This window comes from Papio anubis, chromosome 3 (genome assembly GCF_008728515.1).
Source record: "Papio anubis isolate 15944 chromosome 3, Panubis1.0, whole genome shotgun sequence".
Classification (NCBI taxonomy): Eukaryota; Metazoa; Chordata; class Mammalia; order Primates; family Cercopithecidae; genus Papio; species Papio anubis.
The window spans coordinates 128417186-128440893 of record NC_044978.1 but is presented as its reverse complement, the minus strand read 5'-3'; the positions used below and the strand labels follow the sequence as shown (position 1 = coordinate 128440893).

General features: G+C 48.3%; 1 protein-coding gene across 1 annotated transcript; it reads left to right on the top strand.

Moving 5' to 3' along the window:
- Positions 1 to 4404: 4404 nt before the first annotated feature.
- On the top strand, positions 4405 to 11730 carry NKX6-1 (NK6 homeobox 1). Its single transcript, XM_003898670.4, has 3 exons — positions 4405 to 6163; positions 7848 to 8020; positions 10169 to 11730. The coding sequence occupies exons 1-3, from the start codon at positions 5494 to 5496 to the stop codon at positions 10424 to 10426; spliced, it is 1101 nt and encodes a 366-aa protein (XP_003898719.1). The 5' UTR covers positions 4405 to 5493; the 3' UTR covers positions 10427 to 11730.
- Positions 11731 to 23708: the final 11978 nt, after the last annotated feature.

The window sequence follows — 23708 nt, the reverse complement described above, 5'->3', positions numbered from 1 at the left end:
CAAACTGGATTAGCACTTTATTCTGTAAGAAAATTCTGGAAACCAACAGACCTTCCTATAAGCACCTTGATTCCACGCTAAAATATGAATGTACTTCAATCCAAGTGGGTTTCCTAAAAGGAAATGGTTCCCTGCAAAGAAAATGCTTGCGCACGCGGGGCCGGGGGAAATTTTAATTTTCAAACGAAAAGATATTTTCATTTGTATTTGTGTATATATATATATATATATATATATAAAATGTTTGGTGGTGTGTGCTTTGCTAAATGTTCAAGGCCAGTTTTCTCTCTAGTAGTTCATTGGTGTTTTCTTGCATTTACACTCATTCCAGGACTCGGGTTTTGGTATTGCAGATGTTGCTGGACTTTAGTATTTTCCATCTTCTTGGAGCGCACTGAACTCTCAGGTACGTATTCTGCGACTGTATGGAGAGGTATAATGTTCTCTCACTGACTATCTCGCTGAGGGAGGTCCTGGACTTCGAGGTATTTTTGGTGGTAGAACGGATGGGGCTGTCTACACTGGTCGCTTCCCCACTTGTTTGGTGTTGGCCTCCACTGGGAGAGCGCCGGACGAAAGATCCTATGGCGCTTTTCCACGCTGTCTGCTTCAATCCTTCCCAAATCTCCACCTTAAGCCCCGTGCAGCAGAAGTTGAGGCAAAGGTGCAGTTCCCGCTCTACAGCGTTTACAGGAAGCAAAGAAAGACAGACCGACACGTTCTCCCGGTCGCCCTGCTATCTTTCCTCAAGAGTAGGTTGGTTCAAGCTTAGTGACATTCTTCTTTCTTTCTTGTATTTCTACCCAGCAATCAGCTCAATCCTTTTATAACGTTTAGTTAAACCCATCTGTCCTACGGGTTCAGTACAAACAGGCCCTATTCGTCGGGTGAAATGGAGTTATTAAAGAAGGCATCCAGACACTTCAAGCAACTGCATTTTAGAGAGATTTTTGGACTGAAACACACACATAATTCCCTTCATTCCTCTCCCCATCCCTCACCCCATCCCCTTTTTTTGCAGAATAGAAATTGACTTTCTGCGGCCACACTTGAGTATCCCGACATTTGACGTTGCTGTATTTGGGGCAGAAGCGTTATCATCCCTCCCTTCAGAACGTTCGAACCTTTAGCTGGGAGTTCATTTGCATTCATTCCGTTAGTTACCTTGAATTTGGTGGCTGTTCTTTTAACTTAAAACAAGTATCAAAACGCACTTGGCATTTCTGAGTCAAGAATTAGACTGTGGGTAGGGAGGTCAAGTGGACAGCACAGGCTAGTTAAGAGTGCCAGCAGGCTAAAAACAGTAACCAGAAAACAAACGCTGTTGTTTCCAGCCTCAAAGTCCAGGAGCACAGAACCTTCCTCACCGCTACCCTTTTAGCCCTTTTTGCAACCTCAGAATTTGCCAAACCGCTTTCATTTATTTTTCAATTAAAATGCAAATCATTTACTTTCAAACAGAGCCCCCCATCCCCATTAGATATACTGTGTAGAGATGCGCCGGGATCCTTGCGACCACGTGTTACACGTTCCGCTCCCGAGGGGTATTTTAAAAAGTCCCACTTTATTAGGTCGTGGGCGGGAAGGCATGCTGGTTTCCGAGGATCCCAAAGAAAGAGCAAGTCCTGACTCTCAAAGGAATCTGAACGCAGTGCGTTAGACTGCCCCACCCGAAACAGGCCTCCCGCGACAGCGTTAGCTTCTCCAGGACTCGGGTCCCGAAACTGGTTTCAACCCCACAGTTAGAGCGGAGGGCAGGGCGATCTTCCCCCGGGAGTGACAGGGGACAGCCCAACCTCTCCGAGGACGCTCCGTCGTTCTCACCGCTCCCAGCTGTAGACACGCAGCAGATCCACTACAACCAGTACCTGGCAGGAGGCACCGGCCTGTCTTCCAGTGCTGCCCAGCGTGCGCGTCTGCAATACACGCTGCCCCACGCGGGATCGAGCACCCAGGGCTCACCCCCTCACTACCAGGAATCAAGGTACAGGGATCCGGAATTTTTTTATTGTAATAATTAAGAACAATGTTGCCATTTTAATTTGGCAATGCAAATGATACATAAAAGTGAACGATGGAGACATCCTTACACCAAGCGTTGCCACTATTTACTCAAGACAGTTCACCCGGAGTTGAATTGAGTTGAATCTCAGTCTCAATCTCTCCCCCTTGTCTCTCTTTGGCAACCCCGCCCCCAAGAGTAGATACTAATATTCTCAGTAGGGAATTGTTCAACTCTCTTCCGACTCATAATATTTACATGAGATAAAAAGGGGATCACTCTTTAACATTGGAATATTTGGGAATGACTAACCTCTTTTCCTCCCAATTCCTACCTAGTCCTTCAGAATGCAGTGTCCTGGAGGATATGGGGAGGTCGCTGGAGGGCCAGGCGCAGAGTGGAGACTGAAGGTTGGGTGCCACCGCCAGGGTGGAGCGTCCGAAGGCGAGAAAGGTTTCGTTTGTAACGAAGTCAGAGATATAGGCGCCCCAGTTTCAAGGCTAGGACTGGCTATGCCTGCCATCATCCTCCTGCAGCCTCCTGGCCGAGGTGGCAGGGCGCTGGGGTTTAGACCCAAGCACTGGATCCCCGCTGGGAAATGCAGACGGTCCGCACATCAGCTCTCTTCTGAAGCAAGAGTCTTGGCTTAACTCTTTAGCATTATTCATACTGACGAAGGACTTCACCTTCCCCCAGGTCAGATTCTAAAGTCCATGAAATAATAGATTTAAACCAGTCGTGAAGTTAATGAAGAAAGATAAAGGAAGAGGAGGACCAAATAACATTGCTTCTATGTTAGAAGGAAATAAAACTGGCAAATATAACCCTTCCTTCCCCCAGTTTCAAACTCAAGCTCAAGCTGACCCTTAAAAACTAGTGCTTAGTAAGCGAAGGTTATCGAAGCGGAGTACGCCCTCCTGGCTTTTCGAGCTTGGACACAAATGAACGCTTTGACACCGATGGCTAAACTCCATCCGTCGGTGGTGCTGATCAAGTTTTATTCCTGAGCCATTTGTTGCGTTTATTTCTATTTTCTGCGCATTAAAATTGTAATTAATGATCTCATCCAAATTTGCTGTAGCAACCACCTTCCAATGGTGTATTACTTTAACATGCTGAATTTCCAAAATTGTCAAAGGGTTTTCCTTCTCCAGCCCGCGGTTCAACCCTGTGGAGAACGTAGAGACCAGTCAGAGATAGAAGAGATGAGAGAGTAAAGGAAACCACCCTTCAACTCCTAAACTCTAGATAGACATCCTACCACCACTGCCCAGGAGCTGGGACATCTCCATCTCCCGTAGCAACTCTAGAATTGAGAGTAGGGGCCAGAGTTTTGGAGAGTGTTTTCAAAAGCTTACAGTTCCCAGGACGTACCTAGATACTTCTGTAACTAAAGTTTCCGCCTGAATTTTGATGATTCTACCCCCATGTAAACCCAAAAGAAATAACAACAACAATCGAAGGGAGAAAAGTTAAGGAAAAAAACTCCCTCACTGTTCTCAGGTCTAAACATCACCTGACAGATACATATTCCTATTAAACGGATTCAGTTTTCAGGGAATTGAGTAACCCATAAATGATAATGAGCGCGGTGGGAAGCGATGGGAGGGGGGAACTCGGGAATGAGAAAAAATAAAGTGGAGGAGAAAGAACAGAAAAGGAAAGCAGGAGGTGGAAAGATGGAAGAGGACGATCCTTCGGCCTACAAGGGGATTAAGGACATCTATAGGCTTAAGGAGCAACAAATTAATTTACACAATTCTGGGAGAGCCCAGATGGCTTTTAATTAATCCCTTCAAAAGAAGGAGCCAGGCCAGGGCTGCACCGGCTGCCTGCTCCATTAGCTCCATTTTTTACAAGGGACCAGACTTGGTTCGAGGTGAGGCGCCCTCCACAGCTAGTGGGGGAAGGGGATAGGATGACGCGAGCGGGCTAGTGGGGAAGCAAGGGAAGAATATGAACTGCTTTTCCATAAAAGGGCTGAGTTTTCATTATTCCTCTCTTTAAAAAGTAATACCCTCTTCTTCTCTGCTTCCCCCTCCCCTTTCTCATTTTATTTAACACAATTAATTGAGGCGGCCACTGGCCCCACCGCGGAACCGCACCACTCGCCAGCTCCCGCCCCTCCTGGCCCCGCCCACAAAAGAATGAAGTAGGGAGCGGGAGGGGACTAGGCGGGCGCGGCCCTAGGCCTCGCCCGCCTCAGCCAATCAGAGGGCGCGGCGCCCCCGAGTGGGCGTGCCCCAGGGGCGACGCGAGGGTCGAGGAGGCGCGCTATTGGACACGGTGGTTACGCCCCCGGTCTGCGCCCGGCTCCCCGGCCCCAGCCGCCTCGGAGTGACGTCCCTCAAAGTTCTCATTTTGGTCCCCCACTTACCCCTCCCTTTCGTCCCCCAGCTAAAGAGGGGTAGGGAGTGATGCAAATGTTTTATTACCTTTGAGAGCTTCATCCGAACTGTCAGGCCCAGAGGGAGAGAGGAAAGGAGAGAAAGAGCGGAGGAGCCGCGAAGAGGGTCAGTTTGGCCAGAGGACAGGACTTAGAAGAGCGAAGCCTGGGAAGCCGCGAAGAAAATGCCAGAGAGGAGAGTCAAAGGCGGAGAGTGAGAGGGAGAGAGAGGGCGCGGGGGTGGGGCGGGGGTCGCCAGGCCCGTTTACAGAGGTGGACTGACGAGCAGCGCCGAAACCCAGCCGTCAGACTTTTCACACTTTTGTTTTTCTGTGCTTTTTCCTCCCCCTTTTTCTTTTCAATATTGCAACACCAGTGCCCCGTGGCCCAGAGGGCAAGGCGGGTGGAGGTGAGGATCTGGGAGCCGCGGGGATCGGTGGCACTGCCCTTTCTGGCTCAGCAGCCCGGGACAGCGCGGGCGGAGGAAGCCGGCCCAGAGGCTAGATCTCCCGCGGGCTGGATGCGCTTTCTCCCCGGGCACAGTGAGCGCCGAATGCGAATCAGCCGCCCGGCCGAAAGAGCAGCGCATCCCAGTAAGATCAGAGGAGCTCCACGGGCTGCACACGGCGTCCTTTGAACCTCCCCAAAGAAAGCAAGCCACCCCCACCCTCCAACTTCAAAGTGGAGATTAGGCAACTAACTTTGCTACAAACTCTCCGGAGCCAGCCTGGGTTTTGTTTTGCTTATTTCTCGGGGGCAGAAGATGAGAAGTAGCGCACTTTGAACAACTAGGGAAAGTGAAGAAGAGAGAAGAGCAGGGGATCGAATCTAGGACTCGCGGAACGAAAGGACTGCCTAGCCCGCCGGGACGCCTGCTTTTCTCGGCGAGCTGCCGCCTCCCGCGTGGAAGGTTTGGACATCTCTGCTGCGCAGCTAGAGGAGCAACTCCCGGCGGCGGCATTCTTGGCCCAGTTGGCAGCTCGCCTCCGGGCGCGCCGAGTGCCTCTCCGCTCGCGCCCTCGGCGCTTCCGGCTCCTCAGAGCCCCGCCGGGGGCACCAGCCAGCGCCCTCGCTGCAAGGCTACGGGCTCCGGCCTGGCCGTGGGATGTTAGCGGTGGGGGCAATGGAGGGCACCCGGCAGAGCGCATTCCTGCTCAGCAGCCCGCCCCTGGCCGCCCTGCACAGCATGGCCGAGATGAAGACCCCGCTGTACCCTGCCGCTTATCCCCCGCTGCCTACCGGCCCCCCCTCTTCCTCGTCCTCGTCGTCGTCCTCCTCGTCGCCCTCCCCGCCTCTGGGCACCCACAACCCAGGCGGCCTGAAGCCCCCGGCCACGGGGGGGCTCTCATCCCTTGGCAGCCCCCCGCAGCAGCTCTCGGCCGCCACCCCACATGGTATCAACGACATCCTGAGCCGGCCCTCCATGCCTGTGGCCTCGGGGGCCGCCCTGCCCTCCGCCTCGCCCTCCGGTTCCTCCTCCTCCTCTTCCTCGTCCGCCTCTGCCTCCTCCGCCTCTGCCGCCGCCGCAGCTGCTGCCGCGGCCGCAGCCGCCGCCTCATCCCCGGCGGGGCTGCTGGCCGGACTGCCCCGCTTTAGCAGCCTGAGTCCGCCGCCGCCGCCGCCCGGGCTCTACTTCAGCCCCAGCGCCGCGGCGGTGGCCGCCGTGGGCCGGTACCCCAAGCCGCTGGCTGAGCTGCCCGGCCGGACGCCCATCTTCTGGCCCGGAGTGATGCAGAGCCCGCCCTGGAGGGACGCACGCCTGGCCTGTACCCCTCGTGAGTACGACCACCCGCGCCCCGATGCCCGCCTGCCGTGCCTGTTCTGCCTACTCCCGGGTCGCGGCCCCTGGTGTGCATGCCGCTCGGTCCATCCTGTGGCCAGCCCCAGTAGTTTGGCAGCGCCGGAATCACACCAGTTCGGTTGGGCCAGGGCTTCCAGAAAGGGGTTCTCGCTTTCCTGAGCTCGGGTGGCTGCATCCGAGCGCCTCCGTCTCTCTAAGTCTTGAGTACGCCTGAGCTGAGCTGGTGTGTGTGTGTTCGTGTGGACCACAACGCGGTGCGGGACGTCTGTCTTGTCCCAGCCCCTGGCTGTTCCTGAAACGGCCTGCCAGGACCGCAGGCCTGGCCTGGGTTAGAGAGATGGGGAGGAGAGGCCACTGCATCCCTGCTTTCCCCCCTCCTGCCTGCCGTCCAGAGCCCCATTCCGCCTTTGCCAGCCTAACCCGCTGCCTCTCTTCGAAGCAGTGAGGCCCGGCAGCGGTGAGCCCTCCACCGCCCGGGAAGTGCGTGTATTTGCATGCAAGTCTCCTCCGGAGGAGACCTCTTCGGCCTCGCCGCCCGAGTACACTCGGCCTGGGTGAGCCCACTGAAGACAGGCCAGCGTCCCCGGGGCAGGGCGAGGGCTTCCAGCCGCTCCCCAGCGCTGGGTCAGCGCTTTCCCACCTGCCTCCACTCTAGGGGCTGGCACACGTTGCGTCCAGGCACATTTGGGGACATCGTGGAGCTCAACACCTTAACACAAGAAAGAGCCAGGGGAAGAGCGAGGTGAAGGGACACGGCCTGGGGAAAATGTGCCATCCCGCAAAGACCTTGCTTGAGGCATACTGAGTTGCCCCAAGATCGCGCTAGTCTTCAGGGCAGTCGGCCGCAGCGCTGCGGAGGTTTCCAGCCTTCCAGGTGTACTTCAGGGCCCAGCCTGGGGTTCTTTTCTCGCTCGGTTCTTCGCTTTTGAGCGAGTCTCCGAAGTTTCTTCCAAGTCTCCGGACCTCCTTAGTGCGGCTGAGCAGCGGTAACTGCTGGAAGTTGGGAAAGCCGAGTGGAGGTTCTCTTGGGAAGCCCGGGGACGGTGGCAACCGGGCCTGGCGGGGGTGCCAGGGAGACGCTATTGTATCGGTTTTGATGGCCGTATTAGGGGCCTCCAACAAAGGCTGTTCCTTTTCCCCCCTCCCCTCTCCCCCTCGGCTGCAGCGACGTTAGACTTGGGGGCGACTTAGCTCTCTTGTGTGCAAAAACAAGGACCCCTTTGTTGCCTGGACACAGGTTAAGGAAGCGTTGAAGGAAAAAAAAAATCTAGTTATCCTCATGCAAAGGCTCCGGGGCCGAACGAGCACCGACTGGATTAGGAGGCTAGAGTGGCCTTTTTCCGGCACAATTTAATAGGGCCTTGCGATTAGGCTCTGGCAAACTTTAGCAATAGGCTCCCTAGCTGTTTGACGTCGGTGTTGAGCAGAAGGTATTTACTGCTGCGCCAAACACTAGGCTTTTAAAAAACAGGTGGATGTAAAAAGGCAAAGGGAGACGCGCCGTTAGGCTGGAAGCGCCACTACACTTCTGGTGTACGCCACAGACTGAGCTTTCTTTTCCCACAAAACATTGTTTTTCGAGTTCGTTTTTTCCCCTAGTGCAGCCGCTTGTAACCGATTGTTTCCCCCGCTCTCTCGTTGTTTATTGGTTCTCACAGATCAAGGATCCATTTTGTTGGACAAAGACGGAAAGAGAAAACACACGAGACCCACTTTTTCCGGACAGCAGATCTTCGCCCTGGAGAAGACTTTCGAACAAACAAAATACTTGGCGGGGCCCGAGAGGGCTCGTTTGGCCTATTCGTTGGGGATGACGGAGAGTCAGGTCAAGGTGAGTGAACCTTGCACACCTAGAGGGATAGGTACCGCGCCTGTCGCGAGCGCGCGCGCGCGCACACATGGGCGCACACACACACACACACAGACACACACACACCCCAAACTGACAAACAGTCGCCTGGGAGGTGCGAGTCGGAGGAGCCTGGGGAGAAGTTGAGAGTAGTGAAGGAGGGTAGGGACTACGCTGGGGTCTTGCAGGCAGGCAAACTCTTGATGAACAAAAGGAATCAAGCCCCCGCCTTTGAGATTAGGTTAATCTAGATAACAGCATGTGCTGGGGGACTCACCATTATTAGAGAATAAAAGCATTAATGAAATATCAGCCCAGAGAATAGATCAGGTCAGTCAGACAGCTTCTATATATCCTATCTGTAGAGATATCCAAGTTTTTGTTAGTCAATTCAGGCTCCACTAGTTACATAATTTCCTAATGTAGATCAGTATTACAGGGCTAGTCTATTAATTTGCAAGTAAAAATAAATAAATAAATCCACAGGATCTAACTACTTACCATAGATGAACCTGTTTTTTATCTTAGCTTAAGGCAATCGCTTTGGAATAGTAATTTTACAAATGAATTGACAAGATTATTACTAAATTATAGGCTTGAATTTGGTTTAAAATAAGTTTATCAACAGATTTAAGATTTGCACTATTCATGACAACAATTTATAATTAAAATATCACTTTCCTTATAATTGAGTTGTACAGTATATTTCCAGGGAAACAAATTTCAGAAATTTTATCCTAAAAAAATAAAGGGATTGAACAAGCTGGGTAAATTCAATCTGATGGTTTCCTGTATTTCCAATAGTCTTTTTTGTCCTTCTTTTTCAGTTTGTTATGTTTGTTTCTTTGGGGTGTGAGTCTGTTTTCATTAGTTCTATTGTTGCTCCTTAAATTAAGTAGGAATAACATTAGCCATGTCTGCTGGCTAGTGTATTTCCCCCTGGACAGCCATCATAAAATACATTTCAGGAGTGATTCTGTATGTGGCCATTAGGATACCATCACAGTTAAAATTATTTTTGCAGTAGGTTGGTACAGAGCCTACTGCGATAATCTGGAGGTCTTCTTTTTTCACGGTAAATATGTCTATATGGCTAGAAGTGAATTATTATAGCTGTATAAAGAAAATAAAGATCACTTTCTTAACAATTCTGATTCTCTAGATAAAATACATAATGGAAGACAGAATAAAGGGAGGATAATTCAGTATCTCTGGAAAATAGGTTGCTTCTTGCTGATGCTTTAGGTAAAATATATGTCAAGCACCACGAATAAGCTTAAAAATATTTGTGTTAAATGTCTTGGGCAGGAACACAGTTAAAATAACACTTGAAAGAATAGACATGCCAATTGTGGAAAATAATGTAATTGACAATATTTCACGTTTTTAAAATAACCAATGATAATTCTAGCCTCTGCTTTACTTTGGGCTTATGAAAAACATTAAAGGTGATTTGAAGTTTGTATTTGAAGTTTGTATTTTTTTTTTTAAGTGCACCATACATTGAAAGTAAAAACAGGGAGGCTATTTTTTATCTACCATGTTTGTACACATTCAGATCTGAGATTAAGTGAAACAAACAAATGTTCAAAAGTGAAAAGGAGAACAGAAGTAATTGGGGCAAATGCTGTACTTTCCCCCCACAATCTACATCGAAAAGCAAGTACATGTCAGGTTGTTCGAAATTTCTTAATTTAAGAAAGTAAATAAGGAATAAAATCACAGCCACTGTGGGGCAACTTTATGAAGGGGGAAAAGTTTTCAACTTCAAACTAGAAGGCAGGAAAGTGAACCCGCTTTTAGGGACACTCATTTTTAACTTTCCAAGTTTTGTTTTTACTTTTGAGAACTCGCTCGCTGACAACCTCAATAATCTTGTGTTACCATCGCTATGGCAACGGGGGTCAGTTTATTGGTGCCAGTTACGGGGGAGTGGTGGGGGGGACGACTTGGGGCGAAGGAGACTGACGGCAGAGACAAGGGCGGGCTGCGAGAGTTGCAAGGGAGGGCAGCAGGCCTTCGGGGGGCCGCGGGAGGGCCATCGAGATGCAGGGGTGGTAGCACGGCCTGGCTCTGCTAGTTCAATTCCTCTCCCTTGTCTCCTCTCTCCTCCCTTTTCTCCGCCTTCAGGTCTGGTTCCAGAACCGCCGGACCAAGTGGAGGAAGAAGCACGCGGCCGAGATGGCCACGGCCAAGAAGAAGCAGGACTCGGAGACCGAGCGCCTCAAGGGGGCCTCGGAGAACGAGGAAGAGGACGACGACTACAACAAGCCTCTGGATCCCAACTCGGACGACGAGAAGATCACGCAGCTGCTGAAGAAGCACAAGTCCAGCAGCGGCGGCGGCGGCCTCCTACTGCACGCGTCCGAGCCAGAGAGCTCATCCTGAACGCCGCCGCCTGCCGCACCTTCCCGGCTCTGGCCTCCACTTCTGGGGCCGCGAGGGGCGCGGGGACCGCGCGCACGCCGCGCCTGGCCGCCCCTCGGGGCCCGGAGGACCCGGCCCTGCCTGAGGGGACCCTTTGCTATTTTTGAGATGTACATATCTATTTTTTTAGCCTGGAAGTTGTGGGAGGGGATGTGGGGGAGAGAGACTCCGGGGTTGACAAGGCAAAGAAGAGCACCAAATGCACTGCGTAAATGACGCTACTGAAACCCGCAGCCGGGCCACGGTCCCAGCCCTATCCCCATCGGCGGGCAGCGGCCTCAGCGCCCGGGTCCCCCTGGCCCCCAGCTTTTGCCCCCGCGGGCGGCGGGGTAGGGGGCGCCGAGAGGTGCTGTGGAAGGGTTCACGCCCACCGCGCACGGGACCTCGGAGCCAAGCGGGCGGGCGCTGCCACCGATGGGAAGAGGGAGGTTTCTCCCCCACACACACTGCTGTGCGACTAAAGTAACCTGTTGAAGGCTCTTTGTAAATAAATCGTGAGTTACACTGACTAGAAGTTACTTTATTGTGAATATTTAAAATGTAAAATGCTTTTTTGAATTTCGTATAAAAAGATGGACCTTCTTCCTTCTCCTCCTCCCCTTTGAAGAGCGACTCAAGCCACACCTTCCCTTTTATTTTGAACTTCATTTGAGAAGCGTAGAATAGAATGTCATCACCTTCTCCGTCCCCTCCTCTCGTTCCTCTTTCCCGTTTGGATTTGCAGAATCTCACCTTTCCCCTTCACCTCTTCTCTCCCTGCCCTGCCCTGCCCACCCCCTGGATCTGCACTGCGCTCCCGCATCCCCCGGACTTGAAGTGGAAGACGTGGGAACCAGGGAAGGCCTCTCACCTGCCTCCCTGTTCCTCTCTGAAATTGCACAGTCGTTTGTTGCTATTTATTAGTGATTTAAAGAAAGTATTGGGGAGGGAGGGGCTACAATAGCTTGTATTTAACTCCTTTCTGATAAAAATGCGTGTTAAAGTAGATGGTGGGAATTGTTACAACCGCTCTGGGTCTGAAACATAAAAATCCATTTAGTTGCTGTAATTGAATTTGAAGTGTTTTGTATCATAAGAATACTATAGAATATGTAAATTGTTTTCTTTTTTAAGCTAATAATGGTGATATATTAGCATCTTTAACATTTATTAATTTATATAAGGAATTCGGTTTGTAAAGAGAAGAAAATCCCCTTTGCAAGACCAGTTAAATGTAATGCACTTTCTGTTTCAAAGGATAAATCAAATTAAAAAAACAGTTTGAAGACGTCTATTGCCTTGAATGAAAGGGTACAGATCATCTGATCTCATCAGAGATCTCAAATAATAAAAGTCAAGACCACAAAGAAATGGTATATCGGTTTCTTGGGTGAAATAGCTGTTACTTAATTTTTTTTTTTTCTTTGGATGAGTGATGTCACATTTCTCATTCTCCTGGATAGGAAAATAAAAGAAATGCAGTCCCACTCATGGCGATTCTTGAAGAGACTAGTCTAGCTAACTAGCTGCTTCTGATGTCTGTGTTGTCTAATTTCTTCGTGATCGCTTTTTCCTTTTCCAGGAAGTCCCTGGGGTTGGGGGGCAGTTGGGAAGAGCTCATTTCCATATATCCAAGATAGCTCCTCAGTCAGCCCCTATTCGATTAGCTTAGAGGAGGCAGCAGAGCTGGCTGGTTGAGTGGCACTGCTATTTGATGCTAATATTTCTCCTCCTGTAGCTGTAAGACTGCAGAAATTGTGGAAAGACAGAAGCCTTGATTTTACTAAACATTACTGTAGCAGGATGAATTTAAATAAAACTTCCTTTAACTGGTGTAAAAATCTTTTAGGGTTAAGAAAGCAATGTCATAGTTTCTCCAGCTGAATTTGAAAAAAAAGTGGGGGGGGGGGGGCGGGGTGGGAAGGCCTGGGCGGTATCACTGTTTTGGGATCTTTTTGTTTTTAGACACTTGGTTTCAGGCTCAGTGAAATATCATTACCTCCTTAGTGTTTCAGGTTAATGAGCTTGTGTTCAAAGAGAAAAAAAATCAATAGAGTTCAGTAGATTCTTCAGGCTAAAGAAAGTATAGGTCTGTTTTGTTCCCTTGAAAGTAAAAAATAGTTGAAGACTAAAATTTTCACAAATTCCACAAAATGAAATTGCCTAAAGAGAAATTATTGTAGAATGCAATGCTAATAGCACGGTTTAACAGAAGGGCTGAAAATCTGTCCTCTTTTTTTGTTTTTTCTTTTTTGTGAAGTTCTCAGGGAGTTTCAAACTCTTCTGAATTTCCATCTTCTTAGTATGACTAAGGGATGTGTCCTTCAGAGGAGCAGCTATTTTGAAGGAGGCTTTGCTGTGCTGGGATAATTTCTATTTTAGCTGTGAATAATACCTTCTTTTCTTTCTTTTTTCTTCTTTCGTTTTCCTTCCTTTTTTCTTTCCTCCCCTTATCCTTTCTTCCCTTCCCTTCCCCCCTCCTTCCTTCCTTCCCTCCTTCCTTCCTGCCTTCCTCTTCCTTTTTTCCTTTCTCTCTCCCTCTATATTTCTTTCCCTTTTTATAAAAAGGGCGGTGGGTGGGTAGGGAGGACACATCACCTATTGTCCTGCAACTGTACTTTATCATTTAATTTTTGAAAATGAGAACATTTTTTCTACTTTATTTCTTTTAGCCTTTACTCACCCCTCTTCTGCCTTGAAAAGCCAAGTAACTTTTTATTTATTTATCTTTCTAAAAACACACAAAAACTCACAATACAATTAGAATGTTATTTCCAGAATATAATAATAGTAGTAACAGTAGCAGTAGCAGTGGCAGTAATATAGTAGTACTAGTCACAGAAAACTTGAAACTAAGATTGAAGCTTTTTCTCAAAAAGTAAACAGGTTGATAGCGTTTATTCCAAGTTAGAGGTGTGGGAAGAAAACTCTCACAAATCCCTTAGGAAGCGTTCCTCTGTGCTCTTCACCTTTCCATTCTGAGCATCTGAGAAGGGTGAAAGCTGATGCCTGGACTCCACTCCACAGGCAAATCTGCAGAGGGCGGACGGGTCTTTGCGCTTGCCACCCTGAGTACTATGTGCTCTGAGGTGTGTGGGTGGCAGCCAGAATCGTGCTCTGGGGCCAGGCTACACTGGCATTTGTTCCTCTTTTCTACTTGACTGCAGCGGTGGCTTGAGGTTTCCAGTTAACTTACTTCCACGCAGGACTCCAGCTAGCCCCCAGTTGCAACTGGCCCCGTAAAACTGGGAATGAGAGAGAAGGGGGCACCTTACCCCTAATTCCCTTATTCTTGGTTGGTTTGATTTATTTCCATTTATATGCAACAAGAACAGTTTTTCACAAAGGTTAGTGTGGCGGGGAAACTGAGGAGACACTCTACAGCTCAAGTAATGGAGAGTAAGAATCATTTTTCATTTTGGTTCAAAAATTTTATGGCATTAACAACCATAAAGCATCTGATTAAGTTTGCCAACCAACCACCATTACAGCTAACGGGGTCATGCTTTAAAAATAAAAAAGTCACAGCACGTGGCCTGATGGACCACCGCATTTAAAAAGGCTTATGGAAAACAGACAAAAACAAGGGTGTGTGTGTGTGTGTGTGTGTGTGTGTATTGAAAGAAAGGGTAAAACTGCTTTTTCATTTTTGTTGGTATGTGTTTCTTTTCCTAAAAAGGAAAAGGCAATGGGGCTGCGTGGGAGATAAAGAGTGGAAGAGAAGGGCCCTGGACCTGTGTCTCACATGTCCCAGCAGCATTCGCTGCTTCTACTCAATTTTCTTTCTGGCCCCAAAGTCCAGGCTCAATTCTTCCACTTGATGAATAATTTTCTCTTTGGTTCACATTCAGGATTCTGTAACTTCAAGCTCCATACCTTTCTTCCCAGAAGTTGTGGTGTGTTGAGCGGCTTTCCAAGCTTGTGAGCAGTTTAATCCACTATTCCTTTCCCTGTTTCAGAGACAGTGGGAAGAGGGGGAACTGAAAACCACTGATTCTCTTCCAGAAATTTCCTCATTGCTCAGTGGGTAAGCAATTTGGACTGCAAGCCGGCTTTTCTTGGAAATGCTTTACTAGGTAACAGAGACCAGGGTGCATTTGCAGCCTTTTGGAGCCTAATATTGTGTATTAATAGATGAGTATGTTATTATACCAGCATCATCTTGCCCACACTGCCCTGTCCTTTAAGTTGATGATCAGCAGGGACACACACACACACACACACACACACACAGACACACACACACACACAGACACACACACACAAGAGGTGAAATTCCACTAGGGAACTCCTAGCACTGAATAGTTTAAAGACACAGTGGCTCCTTTGTTAATCACTGACAATAGGATCTTGTAGTAACAACAAAGGTAAGTGGTAGATTTCTTCTGTAAACTCTATTTTATGTTAATTTGAACAAGTTTCTCTGCACTAAATTTCTTCCTTCTTGCCATACACACAGATACATGCAAAAAGTGGTCTTTCCTCCTCTTGTGACTGTTTTGTTTTGTTTTGTTTTGTTTTGTTTTGTTTTTTTTTACAGTTATTCAGGGCGATTATTTTATTCCTTTTTTTTTTTGACAGGAAAGTGTGCATTTTTTTCTTCTATAGCATTTAGACTGTGAGTTTCAGGGAGAAGCATATTCTCCCTAATGTAGCCCCTTTTAAGATCTGTAGAAAACACAGCACTATAACCCTCTCTCCCAGCCTATTAATGGAAAGTTTGAATGGGGAGTAAGGACAGTTTGAGCAGGATGACTAAGGAATAGGATATTTTCCTGAAATTGAGCCTTCAGTGTTCCAGAGATTGGCTTAGAGTTGTTCCACAAACTGAAAGTTTATCTGAGAGTGGATTCACTCTGTAGTCTTCCCCTTTGATCCAACATCGGTCACCCAAAGATGAAAAGTTTAGAGTGCATCATTTGTTCTGATGCTCCAAAGCAGCCACTTCTATTGACTAACATACTTGAAGACTTTAAAGAGTAGAGTATAATGTCTGTGTGGTGTTTGCTATCTACTGGTGGGTGACCAGAATTCTGAAGTAGAAGTTTCATTCAGAGTTTCTATTTTAGTATACTTTGAATAAGGGCTAGTTTGGTTGAAGATATGTTTGAAAATGGATTGCCTCCTCATTGTCAGGAAAGAGTTTTCACTATGTAATTTAAATAAGTGCAAATTATTTTTTCAGAGGGGCCTTACCACCCTTCTGGTAAAACATTTTGCCTATGTCTACCTCGGGAAAGCCAAAAGAAATTATGAGGCATAATTATCCTATGTATTTACTTATTATAAGGGACAGATATATCAAAATCAGGAAATAAGCTGGTCTATAAATTTCTTTTATCTCTCTAACATATAATTTTATTTTTTGGGGGTTGAGTGGATAAATTATGAAAACACTGTCCATCATCAATAAATTGTTTGGGACAAATCTATGTGCATAGACCACAGAAAGTTAAGATTGCTGAAAATCCATTGACTTAGTTATTACCACATGGTCTAATCATCTTCAAACAAAGACATTCAACAAATTTTCATGCCTTTAATCTGAACTCCATACAGGAGTCCATGGTTTATAGTAATTTCTCTATTTATCATTTGCCAGCTTTGGCCCTTGCATTTTATGCTGTGGCTCAGCTCTTGAAAATAATTTTGGAAATTTTTTCCTTTTACCCTAGATTTTTCTTCCTTGTCTGTACTCTTTACTTGGTCTGCAAGGATTTGTCAGTTTTTATTCTCAAAACCAAATGGTCTCAAGTGAATGAGAGTGTATAAGGAATCTTTCATTCTTGCCACAAGATCACAATGATCAAGAGATCATATAGTGATTGAGAGCAGGTCTCCACAGGTAGATTAGGGATGATAATTGCACCTACTTCATAGAATTATTGGAGAATGAAATGAATTAATATATATGAACAGTACCTGGCTCCTAGTAAGCTATGAAAGTTGTAGCCATCATTATTGTCATCACCATCACCATCATACCAGCAGCAACAGCAGCAGCAGTAGCACCATCAATAAAGGCCCCATCTCAGATTGCCTTTAACTCTAGCCCTGCTATCTTGTGCAACCAAGGAAAGATTATGAAAAGTGAAAGTGGAAAGAGAAGTTATGACAGCAAAGGAGGTTTTCTTCTATGTAAACCTTAAAGCCTGACTACCTGAAGTGGTTTTTGAATATTTTAAAAATTATTTTTATTTCTTCCTTTAAAAGATGGATCCTAATTCCTGTGTTCCTGGGTATGGGTTAAATTCAGGGTCTTGCTTCTAGTGAATACAGTGTAGGTTACTCTCCTTGTTCTTTCTCTTGGATCACTTGATCTGGAGGAAGCCAGCTACATTGTTGCCCCCATACAGAGGTTCATGTGGTAAGGAACTGAGGCATCTGAAAAATCAGTCCCAACTTGTAAGAAGTGTAGGTGAAACCTGGAAGCAGATCCTGCAGTCCCAGGCAAGCCTTTACAGGATGGCAGCTCCAGGTCAACATCTTGACTGCAGGCTTATGCTAGGCCCTGAGGCAGAATCACCCAGCTGAACCCACCAGGATTCCTGACCCTTAGAAACTGTGTCAGATCATGTTTATTGTTTTAAGCCATTAAATTTTGGGACAATTTGTTACATAGCACAGATAATCAATACCATATCTAATAGACCTATCTTTGTTCTCTGGATAAACAGTAGTCTATTGAAAGTAAAGATTCTTGAAGAAGGCATCTTTCATGATTACTTAAAGTCATTTGAAAATGCCACCAGACTGACACTATGTGGTATGAAAGGAAGCACCACCGTTAACTTCATTAGGGAGAGAAGACTTGAGCCCTAGTGCTGGTTTCTATTTTTTGCCAGTAACTTGATCCCAGACATTTCTTCCTCTATACAATTATGTCAATTAAACTTTCACAAAGTTGTTGTGAAACTCAAAAGCAAAAAGTCTTTATAAAGTGACATACAAATGTAAGAGCTGATGATTATATCCTGTAATATTGCTGTGTAGTTCGGCTAAATATGTCATAACTGGTGCTTCCCATGAAGAAATCTCAGACATGGACAGAACCTGGATCTGATTCACAAGCCAGTACTACTTATCTTCTCTCCACAAGACGCGGCCAGAGACACACTTCCAACATTATTCTGCCTGCTTGGATGATGGGAAATATAAAAAACAAACAAACAACAAACAAATAAAAAACCCAGAAACAAACAAAAACCTCAGGGAAAGAAAAGAGACACAAAGAAAAGAAAGGACACCGAATTTCAGGTTAGGACTGAGCATTTGGAATTTGCCCCTTTTACCTTTCCTTTGAAAACTAGGGATATGACTTTCTTTTGAGAGAATCAAGGTTGCAAGAAGGCAGGAGATGGGGGAGTGGGTGAGAGGTGCTGAAGCTGCTGTTGATTTCCTGGAGCATAAGAAAGGGAGGGAGGTAGCAAGCCCTCAAAAGAATAGAGCAAGACCCCTAAGAGTCAGGGGAACCAGCTCTTGATTAAGAGGGAAAGCTCCCGTAGACCTTGCTTTTTGCAGTGTGAATTTGGGCCTTACTTGCCAACTGAAGTTGATGGGCAGAAGGTTCTTCCTCTTTGACCATCTACTCCACTTTTACACACCTCTCCCAACACTACCAGAAGCAGAGTGAAGCCAGGGGACCACGGAAACAGTACAAACAGCAAATACAGTTGAAAACTTGGGCTTCAGTACCTCTGATATAAAAAGCAATCTCACTGCCTGTCTAGGTCTTCTTGATAAACAGAATTCAAAGAGAAAAAAGGGACTGCAAAGGCCAATATGAAATCAGCACGTTGTCATTAACTTCCATTAGCTAGAAAGTAAGGGACAAATGGATGAATCCAAGAGCCCTTGCTGTCAGCACACTTAAGGTGACTGTGTCAGCCAGGGACCCATGCTCTACCTGCAAGGGCCATGATGGTTTCCAAGTGAATAGTATCTATCTATCTATCTATCTATCTATCTATCTATCTATCTATCTATCTATCATCTGTAGTATAGTGCTGTGTTGTTTTGCCCAGGAGAAGAAAGTGCCTCAGAGAGACTTGATAGGCCAAAGTGGGTGACAATTTGGACAGAGCTATAGCAGTACTACCTCTTGGAAAACTTTTAGACCTGGAATAGTCAGACTTTGAGGGCATAAGGTCATATACTGCTTGTTTCCTGTTGTATCCTCGGGACATTGTGCATGCTCAGGTACACACACACACACACACACACACACCCCATAAGAAGTGATAGGAAACTTTGTATTCTCTTGATGGTTTTAAAGAAAATGATAGACTTTTAATGCAACCCTCTCCCTTATTTTACTCCGGAGAGAAATGATCTTCAGGCCATCAGGAGTCTCTCCTTTGTCGTCGTTGTAGTCTTCTTTTTTTGCCTAGGCTGGAGTGCAGTGGCATGATCTCCGCTCAATGCAACCTCCACTGCCCAGGTTCAAGCGATTCTCCTGCCTCAGCCTCCTGAGTAGCTGGGATTACAGGTATGCACCACCACACCCAGCTAATTTTATATTTTTAGTAGAGATGGGGTTTCTCCATGTTGGTCAGGCTGGTCTTAAACTCCCGACCTTAGGTGATCCGCCTGTCTCGGCCTCCCAAAGTGCTGGGTTGACAGGCGTGAGCCACTGCACCCTTCTACATCTGATTATCATGTAATAGTTTGACAAACTGCTAGAAAAAGAAGCATGCACAGCTTAAGGAGCAAATGGATGAGTTTCATGTCTCTCACAGACTCCATCAGAGGAGCTGCAATACCAAACTTAGATTTCCAACAGTAGTTTCTTTGAGACAAAAATTTGGGATAAATAAATACAACTAACTCCTAAATGTTTTAACTGGAGTTTCCTAGTGTTACAGGATTCTCTCTAATTAAGACTTGGAAGCATTTCTCGGTCACCTTCCATGTCTGCCTCATTCTATTCTCAGTGCCTGAAAACTCCGGATGCAGGGTGGAGACTTTTGCATCTTCAGAGACTCTTCTTGGTGAACTGATCCTTGGAGGCTAAGTAAGGTTTGAGAGGCCTGCAGCAGAACCTTCTGCAGGTGGCAGTGGCTTCACTGGTGGTTGGGGGATGAAGTCGACTTCCTCCTACCCTGTTGGCCAATGTTACAATTAGGCTGTTTCTTTTAGTCCACTCTTTTCCCTTTCCCCCAGAAGAACAGGGTATTTAGGAGCCCCTGTGCCCTAAAAAGGGTATGTATTCTACCTTAAAGGCCTCATCGTTCAGTTCCTTTTCTTCAGTGCTTTTTCTATCATGCTGACTTACAGCAATAGACACCCTGCTGTCTAGGAGAGGCTAGGAAAAGCCTTAGGTGTAGTCCTGTGCCTCTCAGAATCTGGTGTCCTCTACCCCATGACTGGGAATTGGATAGGAATGGGGAATGGTGTGGTGGTCCTCCAGGCTCAGTCACACAGCTGAACTCCCGGCTGTCTTATTTTATCTGCTCCTATCCAGCTGGACAGAAAACTCACCGATTCCCATACCCTGCGTTTCTCGCTCAATGAGTGCACAAACCAGGCTCTCTGAAGAGCAGGGTTGGTATAAAAGCAGAGAATGAGGGAAATCTGCTTTTCCCGGGGGAAAAGGTCCTTATGTGGAGGGGAAAGACTTCCTGGACTGGGACCATTTTTCCTATGGGAAGAGTTTGGAATGTGCTCTGTGGTCCCACCTACAGGAAGGAGCTATAGAATCTCTCCGAATGCCTGAAGAGGCTGTGCTGGGCCTGGGCCTCCCAGAACTTCCCCTTTAGGTGAGGAGAGACCTGAAGGACCTAAAGGCTGGAGCTCCCAGGAACGACTCTGGTTTTAAAAGGGCCTGGAAAGAAAACATGCAGAAGTTGTAGGGGTTACTATTCCCTTTCAATCACGACAAAGGTCAAAATGAGACAAATCGGAATTAGTCTTGTTTAAATGAGGAGTCAAAAAATGCGGTTTTGTCTGTGTTGTTCTCATCTGCTCCGGAAGAAGTCTCTCCCAACCCCGCAGGAGAATCCCATACAGAAGCTCAGGCTGGCCCACTTTGCACACGCTGGGGCATCGAGTCCAATGGGTGCAAGGGGGACGAGACGGCAAGCGCGTGTCTATGAGGGCGGGTTTCATGGCTGAACTTGCTGAGTGGGTGATCCCAGGACTAAGGCAATTAGAACGCTCGGGGTTAGCTGGCTTCTGTAGTTTGCTTATCGACGGCTTTAAGCCTAGACGGCACCACGTCTGCGACAAGACATCTGTATCCATCGCACAATCTGTAAAGCGCCGACTCTCGTGGAAAGGGCGCCGCAGGCCCCGGATCTTCCCAGAAGCTCCACCCTCCTCTCCAAGGGCAGGAAATGGCAGCTGTGGCCGCTGACTTAGGTTGTCCAGCTGTCGCTGCCTTCAGTTGTCCACCTGTCCCTTCCTTTACACACCCTTCCTTGCGTGTTCTCTCCTCTGCGACCCTCCCACGTTTGGACTGAGCTGAAATCCAGTCATGGCGCATCTCGGGGAGCTAGTCTCCACACGCCACCAGGTTCTTGATAATACATCTTGCGTCTACTTTCGGGGATGTCAAGGCCCAGGAAATTCAAGTGAGCTTGGATGTGCCCGGCACTGTGTTTCCTTCTCTGGTCCAGTTTCTACCTTTAGGCAAATTCTTTACTGAGCCCGACCGAACGAAGTCTGTTTGGGATTTAGGACGTTGGTCGCCACACCTGGCTCAGTTCCCTCGTGCTGGGGGCAGGCTCCGGGCCCCGGGGGCCCTGCAGCCTCAGCCTGGGGTGCTGGACACACGCGGGTCTCGGAGTCTGTACGCTCCACCCACTGCTGCTACCAGTGGGCGGCCAGCTGGACTCCCTACCGCAGGACAAGTTCCCGGGAGGTCCCGCCGAGACCGGTGGTACCATCATCCCTGGGTATCGCCGTTCCAAGAGCATTGCCAGAGGCGTGGTTTTGCAGAGAACGAAACTGGGGTGTCCAGGGTGGAGCCCAGCACAGCACGCTCTCCCTACTTTCCCTACCTCCGATGTTTTCAGGGCAAGCTTCGGAGACCCAGCCTGAGCTTCCCACGCCGGGCACGCCCCCAGTGGTTCCGGCCTGCAGCTCTGCGCTCCGGATCCTGGAAGCAGTGGTGCCCGGCTCTCCCCAGCGGTGCCTGTTGCGCCCTCTGCAGGCCGGGCAAGCTCTCCAACGCTGACGCGCACCCCGGGTGGAGTACCGGACGCTGTCGCCATTCTCCCCTGGGCCCGGGGTAAATTTGCACCTCTGATGTGGCCAACGCCCTGCGCCTCCGCTGACCCAGGGGAAGGGCCTGGTGCACTGGGCGTCCCCTGGATCGCGGAGGTACAGCGCGCGGACAGCGGATGCTAGAGCGTCGCTGGGGAAGGTTGGGCCTTGCAATTCGCCTACCAGTGCGGGACCTCTTCCCCGAGCTCCTGGGATAAAGACATCCGGGCACACTGTGCTAGTTTCCGGGGGGGTAGTTTTCAGTCTTCTCTCTTCCTTGCTTGGTTATTACTTTGAAACCGAAAAGGCAACCACATCTATGCTGTTTGTTTGTTTGTTTGTTTTTCTTTTCTTTTCTTTTTTTTTTTTTTGAAGGAGTTTCGCTCTTATTGCCCAGGCTGGAGTGCAGTGGCGCGATCTCGGCTCACTGCAACCTCTGCCTCCCGGGTTCAAGTGATTCTCTTGCGTCAGCCTCCTGAGTAGCTAGGGTTACAGGCGCCGGCCACCACGCCCGGCTATTTTTGTTTGTTTTTTTGTTTTTAGTAGAGACGGGGTTTCGCCATGTTGGGCAGACTGGTCTCGAACTCCTGACCTCAGGTGATCCGCCCACCTCGGTCTCCCAAAGTGCTGGGATTACAGGCGTGAGCCAGCGCGCCCGGCCGGACTTGACCATTTAAAAAACGTAATGAATGACACATTTAGAGACTTGTGTACACACGTGTGTTCATATGTTCACATTTACCCACACACCTTGATTTGTCCCCTGCCCCAGTCTCCCTGCGTTCCTGCCTCTCCACCCTACCCCGCAGCTCCCACCAGGTATGTTCTAGAACAGATACAGGTTGCTAGCACTGTCCACTAGCTGTCCCCAACATCAGTTACAAATCTCCGCGAGGGACAAAAACATCTGTTCAGGCAGAGACCGGGAAGTCAAGACTGCTGGTGCCGCACTGCGGGGATGTACAAATCCGGAGCCGCCTCAGAAAGAGCCCCTTGCCCCCTCCCGCTTTAGTCGGCGGTGGCAAAAGCTTTTCGAGATAGCAGGTACTCTTGCAGAATGGCACTGTGAGGCCGCCCGAAACGCACACAGCAAGGGCGTCCCGCGGTTCCCCCCACCCCCACTCCACCCGCCCCCGACCTTTGATCTGTTGCTGCTCCCCCGGCTCCGGGAGGAAACTTTCTCCTCCGCTCCCTTTTTCCTTGCGAGAAAGCGGTTTGCATCTGCGCTGCTGTCCCGCAGCGCGCCTGCCCGGAGCAGGTGGAAGGGCGCGGCGCCGGGGGCGCGGAGGCGCGGACTTGCGGGGCTCGAGTCTCTGTCTCCGAAACCCCGCAAGCGAGGGCGTTTGAACAATCTCCTCAAGACAGAGAGAGGGGAGGCAGAGCCGCCTTCAGTTACACATAATTTTGTATTGTTTATGTTTTGCTAGGTAGTACACGCACATGGAGAAAAGAAATTCAAGCAGGACAAAAGAGTGCACACGCAAGCTGGTATTCAAATATATCCTCTTGGGTGCTTAATTCATCTAAGTAGCGTGTGAGCTCTTGGATTTCCGTGTGCAGAGAGGTTCTTATGGGATCTTCGTACTCCCGGACCCAGACAGACAGTTTCCTGAATCATCCGCATCGCTGACAATTTCTAACTTGGTGGTTTCTCATCGCACCTCCTCAGTAGTTAGCCCTGCGGTTTCTGGCAAGAACGGCGGCCTTCCCTGCCCGGTTCTATGCGAGTGTAACCAGCTCTCTGTGACTTCTGAAGTGAGGACTCCTGGTATCAAACACTCGTTATTGACTACCTTGAGATCTAATGTGGGTGGAGGTATATTGGGGGGGGGGCCTCATTTTTCTTTTCATTTCCCGATTCCATTCACAGTTAACGTTACTGATGGTTAATAAAATGTAGCTTGTGACTGTAATATCGGGACGGAGCTGTCCCAATAAATGTCACAAGACATAAGACAAAAAAGTATCTTGCGACTGTACGCGGGACTGCATTGCTCCCAATTTTGGCTATAGATGCACTAAAATAACCTGTTAACACACACCAAAGTGCATCCTTATA

Excerpts from the sequence above, each read along its gene's own strand:
- NKX6-1 (XM_003898670.4), top strand. The coding sequence starts at position 5,494 with ATGTTAGCGGTGGGGGCAATGGAGGGCACCCGGCAGAGCGCATTCCTG. Across the intron at positions 6,164-7,847 it reads ACGCCTGGCCTGTACCCCTC|ATCAAGGATCCATTTTGTTG; the intron begins GTGAGTACGACC and ends TGGTTCTCACAG. Across the intron at positions 8,021-10,168 it reads TGACGGAGAGTCAGGTCAAG|GTCTGGTTCCAGAACCGCCG; the intron begins GTGAGTGAACCT and ends CTCCGCCTTCAG.